Source organism: Solanum dulcamara, chromosome 3 (genome assembly GCF_947179165.1).
Source record: "Solanum dulcamara chromosome 3, daSolDulc1.2, whole genome shotgun sequence".
NCBI lineage: Eukaryota > Viridiplantae > Streptophyta > Magnoliopsida > Solanales > Solanaceae > Solanum > Solanum dulcamara.
Genome location: NC_077239.1, coordinates 50,047,971 through 50,067,432, shown reverse-complemented (window position 1 = coordinate 50,067,432; position 19,462 = coordinate 50,047,971). Strand labels below are relative to the sequence as shown.

At 36.8% G+C, this 19,462-nt stretch overlaps 2 protein-coding genes across 4 annotated transcripts; one reads left to right on the top strand and one right to left on the bottom strand.

Annotated features, from left to right (window-relative positions):
- Positions 1 to 2,367: 2,367 nt before the first annotated feature.
- On the top strand, positions 2,368 to 6,310 carry LOC129883567 (uncharacterized). Its single transcript, XM_055958201.1, is given in 16 exon segments — positions 2,368 to 2,380; positions 3,524 to 3,645; positions 3,756 to 3,766; positions 3,768 to 3,816; positions 3,895 to 4,011; positions 4,080 to 4,160; positions 4,244 to 4,362; positions 4,463 to 4,504; positions 4,506 to 4,559; positions 4,650 to 4,766; positions 4,851 to 4,919; positions 4,999 to 5,065; positions 5,309 to 5,395; positions 5,506 to 5,562; positions 5,637 to 5,675; positions 5,886 to 6,310. Coding segments are annotated over 16 exon segments (1,161 nt in total). The 3' UTR covers positions 6,003 to 6,310.
- On the bottom strand, positions 6,241 to 14,413 carry LOC129882584 (uncharacterized). 3 transcript variants are annotated; one of them, XM_055956957.1, is made up of 13 exons: positions 14,141 to 14,408; positions 14,008 to 14,062; positions 13,880 to 13,935; positions 13,703 to 13,803; positions 13,538 to 13,607; positions 13,365 to 13,434; positions 12,283 to 12,339; positions 11,957 to 12,024; positions 8,747 to 8,827; positions 8,340 to 8,417; positions 8,091 to 8,246; positions 6,777 to 6,929; positions 6,241 to 6,512 (listed from the first exon to the last, which is right to left on the bottom strand). In XM_055956957.1, exons 1-13 carry the CDS (start codon positions 14,258 to 14,260, stop codon positions 6,411 to 6,413), a joined length of 1,167 nt encoding a protein of 388 aa, XP_055812932.1. In that variant the 5' UTR covers positions 14,261 to 14,408; the 3' UTR covers positions 6,241 to 6,410. The 3 variants fall into 3 exon arrangements, with proteins under 3 accessions (XP_055812932.1, XP_055812934.1, XP_055812935.1); XM_055956960.1 differs by lacking the exon at positions 6,241 to 6,512 and adding an exon at positions 6,520 to 6,652 and having other exon boundaries at positions 14,141 to 14,413; XM_055956959.1 differs by lacking the exon at positions 8,340 to 8,417 and having other exon boundaries at positions 14,141 to 14,410.
- Between the last annotated feature and the right edge of the window lie 5,049 nt (positions 14,414 to 19,462).

The following is a 19,462-nucleotide window of genomic DNA, read 5'->3' as shown; positions in this document are numbered from 1 at the left end:
ATAATAGTCACTTATTCATTCATTGTCCTGGTACTGGACAATTATGGGAACTACTTCTTGAACATGGTAGGAATCAGATGGTCAATGCTAGCAACAAGTGTTGATTTATTGAAATGTTGGAATCAGAATGTTGGGCCAGTTAGTTAGAAAAATTGGTGGAAACTTGTCCCTGCTTGCATATGGTGGACCATTTTCGAAGGAGAGGAGCTATAGAGCTTTTGAAGACAAATACAATTTTGTGGAGAAAATCAAGATGAATAGTATATTTTTATTTTTATTTTGGTGTAAAGAAAGCTATGCTGAGGAGGCTGAATCACTAGTTGATATGATAGGATCCTGTGAACCAGTAGCCTAAGCTTGGTTGGGATTTTGTAAAGTCTTTTTGCACTGTTATAGTGAAACTTTAGTTTGTGATGGAGAGAGTTGTGCCTTCTAGTCAAGATTTTGAAAATGATTTTGTTGGAAAGATTATTCAAACTTATAGGCCTCAAATCAGAAAAACTAGCAAGAAAATCTATTTTTGGAATTAAAGCAAGGAAATTATGAGTAAGGAATTTGGTGAGATTCTTACTTGAGAAAAACTTCATGACAAAGGCACAAACATCTTGTTTGATGATATTCCAACAATTTTGATAAAATTTACTATTATAACCATCTGGCCCTGCAGAACTCTCAACACTAATACTAAAAACAACATTCTTGATCTCTTCCTCAATAGGCAAATTGTGCAGCATTTCATTATCTCCCTCTGATATCAAAGTTGGAACACAATCGAGGAGACTATCATCCAAAACAGGCTGTTCCAAGTTAAACATTCCCTTATAATGTCTAACAACAGCTCTAGCAATCTTGTCTTCTCCCTGTATCCAATTGTCTCTATGATTTTAAATTTAATGGATCTGAAATTTCTCCTTCTATCCCTTAACACACTGTGAAAATATTTACTATTGCAATTCCCTTTTTTAAATTAGTTGATCTTCACCTTTTGCTTCAGAAGTCAATCCTGTATACCCAACTATTTGACATATTCAGCATGACCCCTGTTCAAATCCTCCCTACCCTTGCTCATTGTTGTTAATTTGGTCTATTTCTTCTAACAAGTTGTATTTTTGTCTCCCAAGTGTTGACCTGCTCATTAATATTTCCAATAATCTCCCTAGACCATTAGCTAAGTCTTTTACTAAGAAACTTGAGCTAATTTTGTAACCTCCACATATCATTGTCAATGACATTCATGTTCCATGCTTTCTGTACCAGTTCAAGAAAATCATGTTGTTGTGTCCAAATGCTTAAGAACCTGAAGTAACTATGAACTTCTTTTGGTCCGTGTAACTTTTCATTAATAGAGATCTATGATCAAAACCAACTCTAGATAAGTGCTTCACAGTTTTAGTATGAAATATTTGAGCCCATAAATCATTAACCAAAACTCTGTCAAGCCTTTTCTAGATTCTTTTCTAGTGCCTTCTTTTGTTACACCAAATATATCTAGGTTTGACATAACCCAAGTCAGATAAACCACAAGCCTCCATAGTACTATGAAAAATATAGGAAAAAATATTATTGAATTATGTCTCTACATTATTGCATTGATGCCCTATTTATAGACACTACATTAGATTCCTTTTCCAACTAGGACACTACATTACAATCATTTTCCTAATCCTTTTCCAAGTAGGACTATTCTTGTATCTATTCCTATTCTGACACTCCCGCTCAATTATACAAGTCATATATAATGAGCTTGTTATAGATGTAATTAATATGAGGACCAATGAGGGGCTTAGTGAAGATATCTGAGAGTTGATCATTCGACTTCACAATTTTTTTTAAAGATATATTTTTAGAGTATCTTTTCTCTGATCAACCTCAATGTGCTCAGTCTTCTCATGAAATACTAGATTTGATGTAGAATATCAATAAAACACAGAATGACCAGCTCCACTACGAGTCATGCCAAACTCCTATGTTGAATTTCTCAAACCAAGCTCAAGAGGACTGTTTCAGACAATAGAGTGACATGCACAATTGACATACAAGGAACTTGTTAATGTATGTAACTATATAGAGAGATGAGTATATATTACTGTTACAACAACTTGTTAATGTATGTAACTGTAGAGAGAGATGTGTATATATTACTATTACAACAACTTGTTAATTAGTTGAAGGGTTTAAGTGAGTTTGATGTTGTGGTTATTGTTGAGAATACACGTAAGGGAATAAAAGAGCGTTTTCCTAAGAAAGTTTTTAAATGAGGTGATCACACACTTTAATATAATATTAGAGAGGTAAATTTTGACATCGAATTTCACTGTCATCCATAATAAAAAAGAATATTCAAGTGCTTGATCATGAACGAAAAAAATGAATTTGGCCTGTACGTAGGAAGGAGTGAATAAAAATGTGTTCTTTCAAAGAATTTAAGGAGTCGTTTGATATGTCATAAATTATTTCGAGATTATAATTGTTGGACTAATTTATTCCACATGTGAAGTAGGATAAAATATTCCACAAGGTGGTCTTGACTTCAGAACTTCGATTTCAAAGTTTATCATTAACCACCCTACATTGCATAAAGAATACGAAAGTTCATCATTATTAGTATTATTAGTTTGAGCTATGGATTTTGGAATTTTGGCTCTTGATTTCTTTTGACAAAAAACTAAATGAAGGACGTGTTTAGCACGAAAGAAATGTTTTCTTACTTATTTTCTAATGTTTCATTAATAAGCATAATAATATTTTCAAAAGTATTTATATGTAATTTAGCAAGAACTATAGGATGGAATGAGGTAGGCAAGGTATGAAGGTGGTGATAGATGGAATGGTTAAGGGGTGAAGATTGGGGGCATTGGATGAATGAGGAGGAGACAATAAACGTAGAATGTCATTTGGACTTATTTTTTATAATTTTCTTAGATAAGTTATTTTCCTTATTTCTAAGTAATTTATTTTTCTAATAAACACTTTACAAAACACTTTAACTAAATAAACATCAGAAAATTGAAAATTATTTTCTTTGTTACCAAACACACCCAAAGGAAAAATAAAAACATAAAACAAAAAGAACTTTTCCACATGGCCTAGTGGTACTACTCATGTGCACTATAAGTCAAAGGTCCACTTCCCCTATATTGAGTTTACTTGGATTTAAAGAATGTTCGTGATACCCCAACTATTTTTTGCATTTTTATATCATTATTTTTTGTCCACATATTTGAAAGACTAACCTCATTCTCACCAAACTTAGCTACTTAAATCCTTCTCAGAAAGTCAAAAAGTCAAAGTAAGGGCGAATGTCATTAAGGAAGGGATTTTGCAAGGACTTTTCTTTTTTATTGGGTTTAGCGGCTCACTGGATACCAGCCACTTGACCTAACTTTTTCTAGAGTTGAAGCAACTTTCCACTATCTCCCGTTGACCTCTATTAAGCGTGCATGTTATATATATTGGAATACTTGTAAATGCATTGCATCACCCTTTGCCCTCCTTGTTATATATTGCAGCTGCGTCTTTTAAGTTCCCATGGCTGATACTAAGAAAAAGAAATTGTTAGTTTGGAATTGCCTAATAGGTTATGCAATTCTGCTTTCCGCTGCTTTGTTTATAGGAAGCGCCTTCATTATCACTGAATGTAAAGAGGTAATATATAATATACTTCATCTTCTTCTGTCATCATTTCACACAAGTCTTATTTTTTTTGTTTTTGTTTTCATAGTTGTACTGGATGTTGTTTTCCTTAATTGGTAAAGAAAGTAATAGGAGCAATTGGTTGAAGCCTTGAGAATGAAGAAACCTAGGACGATGTGTGAGGTTGGGATCATCAATAACTTAATTAGTTGTGTAATTAATTAATTTGCAAGTTGTTTTTGTTGTATACTTTTATTATAGGATGAGTGCAGGCCTGAAGGAAGCGAGACATTACCCAGAGGTATTGTGGCTAAGACCTCTGATTTAGAAATGCATCCACTCTGGGGTTCTCCCAATAAAAAGCTATACATTTGCTTTGTCGTGTAAACTATTTTAATTTTATTTTTACTTTAAGAGGCAGGAGTAGTATTCTTTTTTCCTTGTAGAAATCAAAATCACCGACGAGCTTACTAGCTATGGCAGTTGGAATTAAGCAGAAAAAGAATGTAAATGAAATTGTAAACAAAGTGAGAGACAATATTAATCATTTATTCGCATTTTTCATCCTAGCCTCTAACTATAGTAACAACCTTCTACTATCTTATTGCAGTTTCCACGTACGGATTTTGTTATTATGCTTTTTCATTATGATGGCCTCGTGGATCAATGGGAAGATCTAGAATGGAGTAGCACTGCTATTCACATTTCTGCTATTAATCAAACTAAATGGTAACTATTGAGTTTTTTTACATCCTACAGGATCCATATAGCCTTCACTCAAGTTCTTCTATAATGTGTTAGCTGACTCTTTATTCTCTTGTTATTTTAGGTGGTTTGCCAAGACGTTCTTACACCCAGATATTGTTGCAGAGTTACATAATCCTATGGGATGAAGATCTTGGAGTTGAAAATTTCAATGCTGGACGGTAATTATAGGGCTAAAAATATACTACAATTCAATATATCTTCATAGTAAGAGCAATCACGTCAACCAAAAAAATAATCTCCACCTGCAGATATTTATCAATAATAAAAGAAGGAGGTCTTCAGATATCACAGCCAGCAATCGATGCATATAGTTCAGAAATTCGCCACAAACTTACAACACGACAAGAGGGATCAAGAGTGCACAGGTATTATTACTCTCATGACCAGTGACTGGTTTATCAATAATAAATTGATCTTTTTGAAAGGCTGTACTCTTATGGCTGAAACAGGAGGACAATAAACATAAAGGGTCCTGGAAGGAGGTGCTACGGAAACAATACTGAACCACCATGCACTGGGTAATATTATTGGGCAGAAAGAATTGTTTTTCACTTCACATCTTTCCTATACATCTTTGAATTCTAAATTCACATGCAGGTGGGTGGAAATGATGGCTCCTGTTTTTTCAAGAGCATCATGGCTCTGTGCCTGGTACATAATTCAGGTACTGTTTCAGATCTTAATAAATCTAACACACTAGTACTACACCAAATTTCTTATTGAATTTGGTAAGTTTGATATTCCAGAACGACTTCGTTCATGCATGGGGGGGGGGGGGGGGTGGACTTCCAGCTTGGATATTGTGCGCAGGTTTCAGCTCCGGCTCCAGCAATTACTTTTTCAGAAATTATCATCAATTAAAAAAAAACGTCTACCCTTCTGTTTGATCTGTAACTATTTTTGATAGGGGAACCGAACCACTAATGTTGGGGTTATTGACTCCAAATATTTGGTTCACTATGGTCTTCCAACACTAGGTGGTGCAGAAAATGAGGTATGTCCAGCAAAACCAAGGGGATAAACTCACAGTAGACAATTGAATAAGGAAACAAGTTTCCATCTCCTATCTTTTTAGTAAATCCTAACTACAGACTTTCTATGTAGAAGAGCAGTTCAGCACAAGGAACAACTCCTAAACAGGAAAGCTCACCAAACAAAATGGTATGTACCAAAAGTAACTAGCTTTCATCAATCAGCTGCTTGAATAGAATGAATTAACTGAAATATCATCGCAGGGGCTGCCAGAATCTCATCCATCTGATGCAAGAATTGCTGTAAGTTCCATTTACTTTTTCAAAAAGACCTTAGTAGCTTGCCCTTGCAATTGCCAGTGTCTTTCTAACATGCTTGTTGTAGTGTGTTTACACCACTGACACAATGCAAGAAGACAATTTTCTAATGTTAAATTGCTTATGAATCTAAGCACATGACTAATTAGTATGTGCAAGTTTAGTTCCTGTAATGTAAACAGAGTAATTTTGCAGGTGCGGAAACAATCTCTTGTTGAATTGGAAAGATTCAAGAATAGATGGAAAAAGGCTGCCAGAGAAGACCAATGTTGGATTGATCCCTTTCAGCAGCCTGTGAAACAAAAAAGGTGACTGAAGGGGCTGCATCTTCACACATAAAATTGAGACACACAAATCACGGTTTTTCTTCTGTCTTCAAGCTGAATTTGGAAAGCTGAGATAATTCTTATGGACTTCAAGTGCTCATGATAACAGAGGGACATTGTCAATTTCCATAAGCTCCAAATATGTATAAAAACAAATAGAATAGTTCAGACAGCCAGAGTAACTTATGATGTTCACCCTGTAGTTCATTCTCTGTCTGAAACAATTGATGAAAATACAAAGCTGTCAAGCAGCTTAAAAATGAAATTTAACCATTTTGGTGTTATCTCATGCAGCATTACAATATTAGATATATGTCATGTTGTACAATTAACAAACACACTGATGTGTGTGTGTGTATATATGAACAGATGGACTGCCTATTTAATCCATAGATTAGATCTCATCACAACCACTAAGTGCTGCTTCTTTTCCAACAATTCCAGCAATGAGTTGACCTAATTCTTCACCACTATCCTCCTGAACGTGATGCCCTGACTGTATAATTCAGAAATTTAATACAGTTTTCTCTATAAACCAATAACACATTGAAACACAAGAAAGATATAAAGAATATTTAGCTTGTTAATACGAATCAACTTCTGATAAGCGGTGCTCTTTCAAATGACCAGAAGTTCCTGTATTAATTTACTGAGAGGTTTCAGAAGGCATATTTTCAAGAATATGATATTCATCCCGAAAGTTAAGCTCTGCATTTGCAATACTATCCCAAGAAAAAGAGCAATGAAATAGTGCCATTACCATAGGAAGTTCAACTAGTCGATGCTTTGATTCCTTGCAGAAGTCTTCTACACCATCAAAGCTTAACCAGCGGTCTCTTTGTCCCCAGCAAACTGTTGTCTGAACTGACCAGTTATTGTCCATAAGTATTTCTCTGGTGTCCTCGACATAGCCCTGCCGATTAGGAAGCACAAAAGGAAGTTTTAGATTAATATATCCTTAAATGAAAAGGAAGATAGAATAAAGTAACTGAACTCTAGCATTTTCTGTTATCCTTCTTAACAAGACTTAATAGGAAGAAGAGAATTTGATTGGTTATCTCATAATCAAATTACGGAATTTTTGTTGACAAATATAACCCTCAAAAGTACATTCCCATTACCATTTTGATGGAGAAATTTGGGTTCTAAATTAGATTTTGGATTTATAGATCTCAATTTTTTGTGAATTTTATATGACATCTTCTTGAAGTATTGGGGAGAGGTGATTAGACAGGACATGACACAGTTACAGCTTACGGAGGACATGACCTTAGATAGGAGGGTGTGGAGGACCCACATTAGGGTAGAAGGCTAGTTCATAGTCTCGTTATTCTTCTCTATTCATAGGTGTAGTAGTGCATTACGATCTCTTGCGCTTTGACTTCTGATTTCTGATTTCTGTTATTTCTGTTATTATTTATTACTTTCTATGCTTTGATTACTCAATTTTACCTGTGACGCTTTCATTATTTATTTAATCGTTATTTGTTATTAGTATTTATTTATTTGTATTTATTTGTTATCTATTCGTTATTTGTTTGTTGTTTTTCTCATAAAGCTTTTAATTTTCTATTCTTATCTAACATTTTTTTTTATGCATTTATGCTTTTACTGAGCCGAGGGTCTCCAGGAAACAGCCGTCCTACCTTGGTAGGAGTAAGCTCTGCATACATTCTAACCTCCCCAGACCCCATATTGTGGGATTTCACTGGGTTGTTGTTGTTGTATATGACATCTTCTTAAAGTTTTCATTTGAAAACCTCCATATCAGGTCCTAGAATTCCTTGTTTATGTTATCCAGCGTGAGCTCCATGGTGCTCCTAGAAGAAAAAGATTCCCACCCTCTCAGACTATGTGCCTTCGACAATGGAATAGGGAAGGAAAGAACAAGAAAAGCAAAGGACACCTACCTCCGCTCTTTGAGGCAGGCCGGAGAAGAAAAGAAAGGACAAACACTGAGAAGAGATACTTTTGGGTACGCATTACTTTTCTGGTAATCATTGAAAATAAAACTTAAGTAGATTGACCTGAAACTAATTAATTAGAAAATTAAGACGGGGATTAAAAAGTGCACCTTAAGTTGTTTTTTCATTGCCTTGCTTATCGCATTTAATGCAAACCCTGCAGAACCAGATGTGAGATAAGGTCTTCTGTAAACCATTGCCACATCTTCTTTTATTTGGTAAGGACCGCAACTCAGCAATGTTTTATCACTAGCTCTAAGAGGGTCCTGATTGCAAGAGATTTAAAACCAAGGATGAGTCCAGAGAAACATGCATGTCAGCAAGCAGAACAAACATGAAAATATTTGCATCCTCTCTACCTGACAAAAAATTTCCCCCAACAAGAAGTTGCTCAGAACAGATAAGCTTGACGGCAGATTGGCATGTTTTATAGTTAGCTTCAGTAAACCAAAAAAAAAATAAAATGGGTTGGTGAATCCGAACATGTCTTCACTCAACAATTTGAAGGAGAAAAAGAAGTTGAAGAAACAAGACTAACATCAAATTTAGACAGTTCTATCTTTCTTATGTCTGAAAAGGGTGTAAAATAATATGGTTCAAGGTCCTAGAAACTAGAATTCTCCAGCCAAGGGAACAAGAAAACCATAATATGTTTGTTGCTGGCAATTTCATAGTTTGCAGAATAATTATCTGCAGAATAGGACATAAAAATGTTCAGCAAATAAATGCATGTACTGATTGCAGTTAAATGTTGACTAATCCTTACTGGCGGATTTAGAAGTATAAGACCGTTCAGCTTTCCCTGGTGATTGCTAGCATATTTGATTGCAATTGGTGAGAAGTATCCCTGTAAGAGTGGCAAAAGCAGAGGTTTTCTTCAAAGCAGATCGCACAAGAAAAGTAATAGTGCAAATTAGATGCTAACAGTCAAATAAGTAGTGCAAATGGATGAGTAAGTAGCCATGCTGGCGGGGGCGCTGCCTCCTGCTTAATTGGTGGGGTGGGGTGGAGGGGCTAAGATTTGTTTTCAATATATTTTCCAAGATTAAACAACATGGGAGGACTTGGACGAAGTGGTGGTCAGTATACCGCTTACTGAGAAGCTATTCATAGGAGGAGATTTCAATGGGCACATTGGGTTTGTTTCGACGGGCTATGACGAGGTGCATGGAGGATTTGGCTTTGGGTGCAGGAATGGTGGAGGAGACTCACTCCTGGATTTTGCAAAAGCTTTTGGATTAATGGTGGCCAACTCGAGTTTCCCAAAGAAGTAGGAGCACTTGGTAACCTTTCGTAGCTCGAGGGCGGCGACGCATATAAACGTTTTGCTCCTTAGAAAAGATGATAAAAGCCTCTGTAAGGACTGCAAGGTCATGCCAAGTGAGAATCTTACGACCCAACATAAGCTATTGGTCATGGACTTGGACATAAGAAGGAAGAAGAAGAAGAGGGTCGTGGATGACCGACCGAGGATTAGGTGGGGTCGTTTGACTCTGTCTAGTGCCCTAGAGATGGGGGAGAAGCTGATGGCTATGGGGGCGTGGGATAGTAGGGGGGATGCGAGCAATATTTGGGATAGGACGGCCAGTTGCATTAGGGAAACAACTAGAGAGGTGCTGGGGGTCTCACGAGGCCGCCATGGTGGGCACCAAGGGGATTGGTGGTGGAATGGAGAAGTCCAGGGAAAGGTAGAAGCAAAGAAGCAGGCATATGTAAAGTTGGTAGATAGCAAGGATGACGAAGAGAAGCGAACGAACAGGGAAAAGTATAAGATGACGAATAAGAAGGCGAAGATGGCAGTTTCGGCGGCTAAAACGACAGCCTTTGAACGCCTTTATGCAGAACTAGAGGACAGAGGCAGAGATAAGAAGCTATTTAAGCTTGCCAAGGCGAGAGAGAGGAAGGCACGCGACTTGGATCAAGTGAAGTAAATCAAGGACGAGGATGGCCAAGTACTGGTAGACATAGATGGCAGTCATACTTTCACGAACTCTTGAACGAAGGAAGGGATAGAGAATTTGTGTTGGGAGACTTGGAGCACTTGGATAGGTGTCGCGACTTTGGGTATTGTAGGAGAATAAAGTTTGAGGAGGTTAAGGGAGCTGCTCGTAGGATGTGCAGGGGAAAAACGACTAGACCTGACGAGATCCCTGGGGAATTTTGGGAGAATGCAGGTAGGGTAAGATTGGAGTGGCTGACTACGTTGTTTAATGTCATTTTCAAGACATCGAAGATGCCGGAAGAATGGAGGTGGAGTACAATCATTCCCGTATACAAGAACAAGGGAGACATTCAAAGCTACAACAACTATAGAGGTATCTGCTAAGTCACACTATGAAAGTGTGGGAAAGGGTGATGGAAATGAGGGTGAGGAGAAGTGTGTCTATTTCAGAGAACCAGTTTGAATTCATGCCGGGGCGCTCGACTACAGAAGCCATTCATATTGTAAGGAGATTGGTGGAGCAGTATAGGGAGCGAAAGAGGGACTTACACATGATATTCATTGACCTAGAAAAGGCCTATGACAAAGTGCCAAGAGAGGTCCTATGGAGATGCTTGGAGGCGAAATGTATACCTGTGGCGTACATTAGAGCGATTAAATACATGTACGATAGAGCTAAGACTAGGGTAAGGACGGTAGGAGAGGACTCAGAGCACTTTCCTGTCACGATGGGGTTGCACCAGGGATCGACTCTTAGCCCATTTCTATTCGCCCTGGTGATGGATCAATTGACAAGACAAATACAAGGTGAGGTGCCTTGGTGTATGTTGTTCGCGGATGACAGTCCTGATTGACGAGACTAGCAATGGAGTTAACGACAAGTTGGAGGGCTGGAGACAGACGTTGGAGTCTAAAGGATTTAAATTGAGTAGGACCAAGACAGAATACTTGGAGTGCAGGTTCAGTGGCCTGCCACTTGAGGCTGATGGGGAAGTGAGGCTTGGTACCCAGGCCATTCAAAAGAAAAGAAGCTTCAAGTATCTTGGGTCTATTATACAGGAAGATGGGGATATCGACGACGATGTTGCACACCGTATTGGTGCAGGGTGGATGAAATGGAGGCTCGCCTCCGGAGTGCTGTGTGACAAGAAAGTGCCATCAAAACTCAAAGGCAAGTTCTACAAAGTGGTGGTTAGACCGACTCTATTGTACGGGGCGGAGTGTTGGCCAATCAAGAAACTTCATGTTTAGAAGATGAAAGTTGCGAAAATGCGAATGCTGCGGTGGATGTGTGGGCACACTAGGATGGATAGAATTAGGAATAAAGATATCCGAGACAAGGTGGGAGTGGCATCGGTGGAGGACAAGATGTGGGAAGCGAGACTGAGATGGTTTGGGCATGTGAAGAGGAGAGACACAGATGCTCCAGTGCGGAGGTGCGAGAGGTTGGCTATGGACGGTTTCAGGAGGGGTAAAGGGAGGCCGAAGAAGTATTGGGAAGAGGTGATTAGACATGATATGACACAGTTGCAGCTCACCGAGGACATGCCCTTAGATAGGAGGCTGTAGAGGACTCAGACTAAGATAGTGGGCTAGGTGGCTTATCTTTTCTCCATAGTAGTCATAGTTTTGCTCATTTGTTTATTAATATTTGATTTCTGTATTTGATTACTGCTTATATTTGTTGGTCCGGTTTACTTTGGGTATCCTATTTATCTATAGTAGTTAATGCTTCTTTCTTTCCGGTCTTTCCTACCCTGACTTTCTCGCTCTCATTTCTCATATTTTTATATTGTTTTCGATATGCTTGGCTCTACTGACCTATGTCTTGTTTTCCTTGTTTCTCCTCTCTTGTTCTTCTCTCTTAAGCTGAGGGTCTTTCGGAAACAGCTGCCCTACCTTTCAAGGTGGAGGTTAGGTCTGTGTACACTCTACCCTCCCCAGACCTCACATGGTGGGACTATACTGGACTTGTTGTTGTTGTTGTAAACAGCATGGCGGTCCTATAGAAGAATTTTTCCATACATATAATACCTGCACTACAAGAGTAACCTTTTTGTCAGTAAGAGCATTGATCACAGATTCCAAGCATGCCACATATTCTGTCAGACATGAAAAATTGAATGTTAAAAGGAGGGAGAAGTTCTTCGTTCTTTTGACAAAAGATTCCAACATTGTAATAATCTGATCATTATTATTATATTACTAGGTTGTGTTTCTTTGTCCGTCAAATAACCTATTTGGGCCCGTGTAGGATACTTTAAAAATACATAGCTTTGAGAGGATCCGACACACACCCAAAGATATTTTTGAAGAGGCCAATCAACATAGCTACTAGGTGGATAGAAAATATGACTTACCATCCAATGTATAGTCAAATCCATATTTTGGTTGGGGCTTATCCGAGAATCCAAATCCTGTAAGGAGAAGGTAAAACTATTCATAGCCTGACAGGATCATGGATGGATGTGATTTACAGTATCTTTTAAGAATAGTAAAAAAACTAGAACAGAAGATAACATGGAGACACTGTTAAAAAACTGTTAAGTATATCATAAGAAATTGAAACACATTCAAAGACACGTGGTTAGAGCTGCATTGAAAAAAGATCAGATGGAATCGTCAAGTATTATTATGCGGCCATGTACCATTTTACAACTAAAGATTTCATTATTTGGGTTGCATAGGTTAATGCTAACCATGTACAATATTTTGTCGACTCGGTTCTTTCCAATTGTTTCTCATTATTGAGAAACGGTAACAAAGATAAAATACGAGCTTGTTTTGTAGCAAGAGTAATTAATCATTGTTGGTTCAAGGTCAATTTATTCACATATCTTGATAATATTTTTCCTTGTTCACTAATAATCGACTAATTAAACTCATGTTTTTATAATCAATTCGATCGCCCGATAGAATCGAGGGAAACACCTTTCTGAAAGCTACAAATGTAAAGAAGTCTTACCTCATGTCTTTTGTAAACATTTTCATTATCAACATTGTTCTATGTTGTAACACATTTAGAGGTAAAACATGGTCCCTCTCTAATATGTTTTTCTGTCTTACCCAATTTATTTGATACACTTTCTTTTTTAGTTTGTCCCAAAAGAATGATACCTTTTTGTACATAAAAGTATATTAACATTAAAATTCTCATCTTCCTCGCCACACAAATACTTATGAATTGTTTTAAACCACAAGCTTCAAAAATATTTCTTTCTTAAATTTCATGCCCGTCAGATAAAATTGGATGGGGGGAGTATGTTCTTTTGGATATGAAATTCACACTGGAGATCCGAAACTGGAACTCGAGCGATTTCTTTTTCTTTTTTAAAACTAAAATAAACAGACACTTGATCTCACTGTAGAGGTACGAATGCAGCATTAAGAATGGAAAACAATTAGGAAGATAATGCAAGAAAGTAAGTAGTAAAATACTGACCCAGCCAATCAAGTGCTATAGCATGATATTTGTTCTCAAGAATGGGAAGAACTTTGCGATAAGAGTATGCCTGTAAAAAGTAGGAGTTGAGGCATGGTTAGCGAAGAATCAAGCAAGGGAAATGTTACATGGCGCAGATTAATAATTTGAATGGTAAAAGGAAAGATGGTAACCTGTGATGGTAACCCGTGGAGTAATAGAATGGGAGAATTGTGAGAGCTTCCAGTTTCTACACAAAACCATCTATTGCACAAAATCATATTCAATGGGTAACCCTGCAAACAACCCATATAAGATTGCTAACTCCTTTAAAAAACTAATAAATCATCAAGATTTACCTGAAAAGATCAGATGACGCCTGCGAACTCCCACCCATTGTAAGTCCAAATATGGGATCCTTTGCCTTCTCCCCAGTCCCAGAGACAGGATGAGCTTTCACCTGAATTAATATCACTGAATTTCAGAATTAAAAAAATAAATGCACTGTGATTTTGATCAACGATGGAAAAACGCACAAATTTTCCTTGGTTGAACCATTCGTCAGCAGGACTTGGGTCGTCTGAATACTTCCCTAGGCAAAAAAAATCAATTTGATCTCATTATATTGTTGATCCATAATCAAAATTGAAGAATTCCAACCAACCTCCGCTAAAAGAAAAGCCGTCCCCAACTGAAACTGGAGCATCCAGCAAATATTCCTGTATAATTGTCAGCAATTTTACTAAACACAGAGAAAGATACATAATTTACTAAAGCATAAATCCAACATATGAGACCTCCTTATTATCACTGCTGGATCGGCAATGGAATCGCAAAATCCTTGGCTGAGCTCGAGAGTACTTTGCAGAGGGAAAGCAGTGAAGTGAAGAAAAGGAACAAGACTGAAGAGTAGCCATGGAATTTTCTCAGGTCACAGTTGTGACTCTTTTGTTTCCAAATTTTAAATACTAGCGTCGCGCGGGGGAGATAGATAGGGTGTCTCTGGTTCTCCTCATTCATTATTTTGGTACACAAAAATTAGCCAAGTTTTAGGTGCACTTTCTCCAAAATGTAGGGAGCCGCTAGTATATTTTTCGGGGGTTTGATTATGCCACTTATCATTTTCTAGTTTATGTTACTGGGGTGTATATGGACGGTTTGAATTTTTCAAATATCAAATCAAATTATTTATATCGAGTTTTTAAATTTATAAATCAAACAAAGCTAATTAAATTTGAGTTTTTAACTTCGGGGTGTTTTGGATTTCTCGGGTTTTTCTCAATAAAATATTCATACAAATATATAATTAATTTGTATTTCAAATATTTCTTTTGTCCGATCAAAATATAACTATGTAAGGTGTTACTTAGAATAATAACACAAAATATGATATGGGTGATGACACTAAAATAATCAACAAAAAATAATAATAAAATCGCATAAAACAAATATTGCAAATAAATAAGTCATAATGAAAATGATCATAATTTACTAAATCATGCTAAAAATAAGTCTAATAACTATTAATTGCATGACTAAACATTGAAAAAAAAACTAAAATTAGGTTATTTATTTTAATTGTCTAAATCAATGTAAAATTAAAGAACAAATATTCAACATTATTATCATTGTTAGTGTTAAATTGATTTTTTTTAACACTAGTATTGATTTGAGTTTGATTTGAACTTTATTAGAGTTACTAATATTTATGGACTATAACTTTTATTGGATCATTCAAAATTCTAAGTCAAACTTAAAATAATATGTTTGTCACGCCCCGAGCCTACACCCTGAAGGTGATCTGCACTCAAAAGCCGTTGTTGATCCCAAACGACCCACTTGCCTGGCTAACTCACTCGGCGGAAGACTCAAACTCAATAGAAGAGTAACATCAAGTGGGCAATCACATAACATTCTAATAAAGCTCCAGAATAACTTAAAATAATCATTTAATATAAGTCAAATATCACAACTTCAATAGTAAAAGTCGTAGTGTTTAAGACAGACTCTGAATGACTCAACATGAATGCACTCTACTCAGTCTATAAAGCCTCTACTCACTACTAAGAAGGTGCCGAGACAAACCCACAGCTACCTCAATGAAATAATAACAATGACATAAGATGAAATGAAAGAGCTCTTCTGAATGCAAAGAGGTCTCACCAAAAGCTATGGAATATATATTCTCAATGATGCACCTGTTAATGATTTCTAACACTTGTATCTGCATCATAAAATGATGCAGATCAAATGACGTTAGTACATGGAATGTACGAGTATGTAAAATATCAAAAGAAAACTTACATCAGGATACTCAACCCAAGAATTCAACATCAATAAAGCATGAATTAAATTAAGACAGTGCTTTGAAATGGTATGCAAAAATAAATGCAACTCAGTATAAAAATATAATACTTTACTTCTTAGGGAGATTCTCTAACCGACAACCATCACTTATGAGCTAGTGACGATACAACGAAGCAATGTCGTTGCCACATCTATCCGATACATTTTTAGGGTAAGGGACGTCACATCATCTGTGGATCCATATAAAAGTCTTCTTTTGGACTATGAGGAGTCACCCAAATGAATAGCACGATCCTATCCTACGCTGGCTACATAGTTTATGGGATTGAGTTATTTGAACTCTTGTCCAAGTCGGTGCTCAATACTACTCACATAACATTATTATACTCATATACATATACATCAAGTGAGTGAAATACTCAAAGTACATCCCATGTAGTCTCATTGAACTTCTACATCAATTTACATCATCTTCTCTCATCATCTTCTCTTCGCTTAATTATAGATAACATTCATCTCAACAATTACATTTAAAATATACATTGACTTCTCAAAATATGACATCTAAATGTATTATATTCATGCTTGAAAATAAACCTCAAAGATTCCTTCAACCTCAACATCATACTCAACTCATCATTTATTAAATATGGATAAATCATCATTCTTTTAACATCAATAATGCATAAAATATATATAATGCAAACTTCAAACATCGAATCATCAATACAATATAATATACATATATGAATTCAATAAAGAAGTAAGTAATACATCAAGAATTTATTTTTATGGAATTGGAAACTCAAATTCAGAACTCAATTTGACTTTAGGAACATGTATGGCATGAGAACGAACTTAGGCCAATGTTGTGGTAGTCTTACATACCTGGAAAGAAGGCTATCTTGTCAAAAATCAAAGACTTTGCTTGAAAACCTTGAACCCTAGATCTTCTTATTCTCTCCAATCCTTTCTCTCAAAAGTTCTAAGTGCTAATGAGAGAGAAAACCCCTTTGGGTACTAATAAGGGACTAATTTTGGTCCCAAACCGGCTTGGGTTTAGTTTGGGAAAGGTGAAAAAAGACCACACTAACCCTTATTAAAATTATCTTTAGGCCATCTACGGAAACTTATACGGACCATAGGACTTCTGTAAGACCCCGGAAGTTAAGTCAAAAAATGGGATTTAAAGAATGTTTCATAGAAAGTTGCAGCTTTTGGCATCAGGTGAACTTTATAGAGCCTTTCACAGGCCGTGAAGGGCACCACAAATTGTGTAGAGGCGCCGTGGTGGAGTCCTAGAAGTTTGAGAATTAGAGGAAGGATCTACGATAGGGTTCACAAACCGTGGAGGGCTTCACGGACCGTAGACCTTTTCATGAAAGTGGACCCCCAAAACCTCTAAGTTGGGTAAGGACCATGATGGGACCACAACTCGTGGTGAGAACCATGAGCCGTGGTTTCCCTCATGGAAGCCAACCCCTCCTAGCCAAGTCGACCCCCTAGGATCACGACCCTCACCATGACCCATGGTGCGCATCACGGGCATGATGACCTTCCCGTGCAGATGCTCGACTCAGTTTAAGTTAGGGTTGTTTTGATCTTTTTCCTATCGGTTCATTAATATATTTGGATAATTTTTAGGTTAAATCCTATCCTATTAACTACCCTAAACCCTCCTAACTCTCTCATTCTTACTCTAACACCCAAATCCCAAAATCTTTTTTCTAAAGCTCTCTCCCAAGGGTCTTCTTCTTCCTCAAGAAAATTCCAAAAGAAGTCAAAGTCAAGTATCCAATTCATTGCATTTAGGTCTTCAAAGTGATCAAGGTGTGTGAGAATTCATTCATGGATTCCCAAGGTTTCTCAAATTCTCTTTTATGAATTCTTCTTCTAAGCCCTAATTTTCATGGATTTGCATTGGGTCTTCTTAATTACGATTTATCTTATGCTTATTGATCAATTTATGCATAATTCATATCACATTGCATGATTTCAAGTTGACTTTCATTGACCTATGCTATATGCTAGTTTCAAGTATGTTTTTAAGGATTTATGATCATGAATTTCAAATTATTTCAACGAATATTTTATGAATGATTATCAACGATTATGAATGACTCACGAAAGTAATGAATAATGATGAACTAAGATTTCAATGATTTTTCAAGCAAGTATCGATAGTGTGAAAGATAATTTCCACACACTCATGTTAAAGAGGTGAAATGACATTCTCACTAACTTGTGGATTCTTATGAACCACTCAGGTTAATGAGCTACTCTTATGATTATTTTATGATGAGGATTGATATCTATTATTATCTTTCCTAATAATGTTAATGACTATTTTTACATGAATTTTGTTGAGATAATGACTAAGTACATAGAGGACTTTAAGGTGTGATTTGGTAAGGTAGCCAAGTAGCTACCCAAGGAAATCTTAGTAGTTTCTAACTACATTGTCCGCGTAGGTTTATGATGCCAATAGGGCCTAGCTAGTTGATCCACATTTAGCTCATGATATTATGATGTTCTCACAGAGTCTACCTTGATAAAGTAGCATCTCCCTTCTTGATGTGGGAGTTATATTGGATTTCATGTTATAGGTCGCATGCCAAATAGTTCTGAATCATCTCTTGTGGCGGATTTTAAGGCCAAATAAGATAATGACCCTACCTTGGTTGAGTTGAAGAATGCGGTTGCCGAAAAAGCCATTGGGGGGACATGGTATATTACGATATCAAGGCCGATTGTGCATTCTCGATGTTGATGGCTTGAGGGAAATGATATTGTCCGAAGCTCATAGTTCGCGATATTCTATTCATTCGGGTTCCACAAAGATGTCTATGGATTTGAGGAAAGTGTATTGGTGGAATGGCATGAAGAGGGATATTGCGGAGTTTGTGGCAAAGTGTCCTAATTATCAACAAGTGAAAGTTGAGCATAAAAAACTGGGAGGTTTTGCCCAAGATAAAGAGATTCCTACTTGGAAGTGGGAAGCCTTGATTTAGGTTTGCCTTGTACGAGTAGGCAATATGATTCTATTTGGGTGGTTGTTGACAGAATGACTAAGTTGGCACATTTTCTTCTCGTTAATACTTCCTATTCAGCGAAGGACTATGCTAGATTATATATCCAAGAGTTGGTTAAACTTCATGATTTTCCTCTATCTATTATTTCATACTGAGACACTCACTTTACATCGCATTTTTGTAGATATTTCCAAAATGGTATTGGTACTCAAGTTAAACTTATCACAACTTTTCACCCTCAGACCGATGGTCAAGCCAAGCGCACTATTGAGACCATAAAGGACATGTTGAGAGCATGAGTAATTGATTTCAAGGGTAATTGGGATGATCACTTGCCATTGGTAGAGTTTATTTATAATAATAGTTACCATTCGAGTATTCAGATGACCCTATTTGAGGCCATATATGGCATGAGGTGTAGATCTCTTATTGGTTGGTTTGAAATTGGTGAAGTTGCTTGATAAGACCCAAGTTGGTGCATGAGGCTATGGAAAAAGTTAGATTAATTAGAGAAAGATTGAAGACTTCCAGAGTCGACAAAATTTCTATTCAGACGTGAGGAGAAGGGAACTTGTATTTGAGGTTGATGATTTGGTTTACTTGAAAATTTCACCCATGAAGGGTGTGATGTATTTTGGCAAGAAAGGGAAGCTTAGTCCCCGCTATGTGGGGCGAGTTGAGCTTGCTTAATTCTATTATGGTGAATCCTCATGTTTCGAGCACAAAACATTATATTCTATTATTTCCTATGACTTTGTCATCTTTTATATTGGGTAAGCT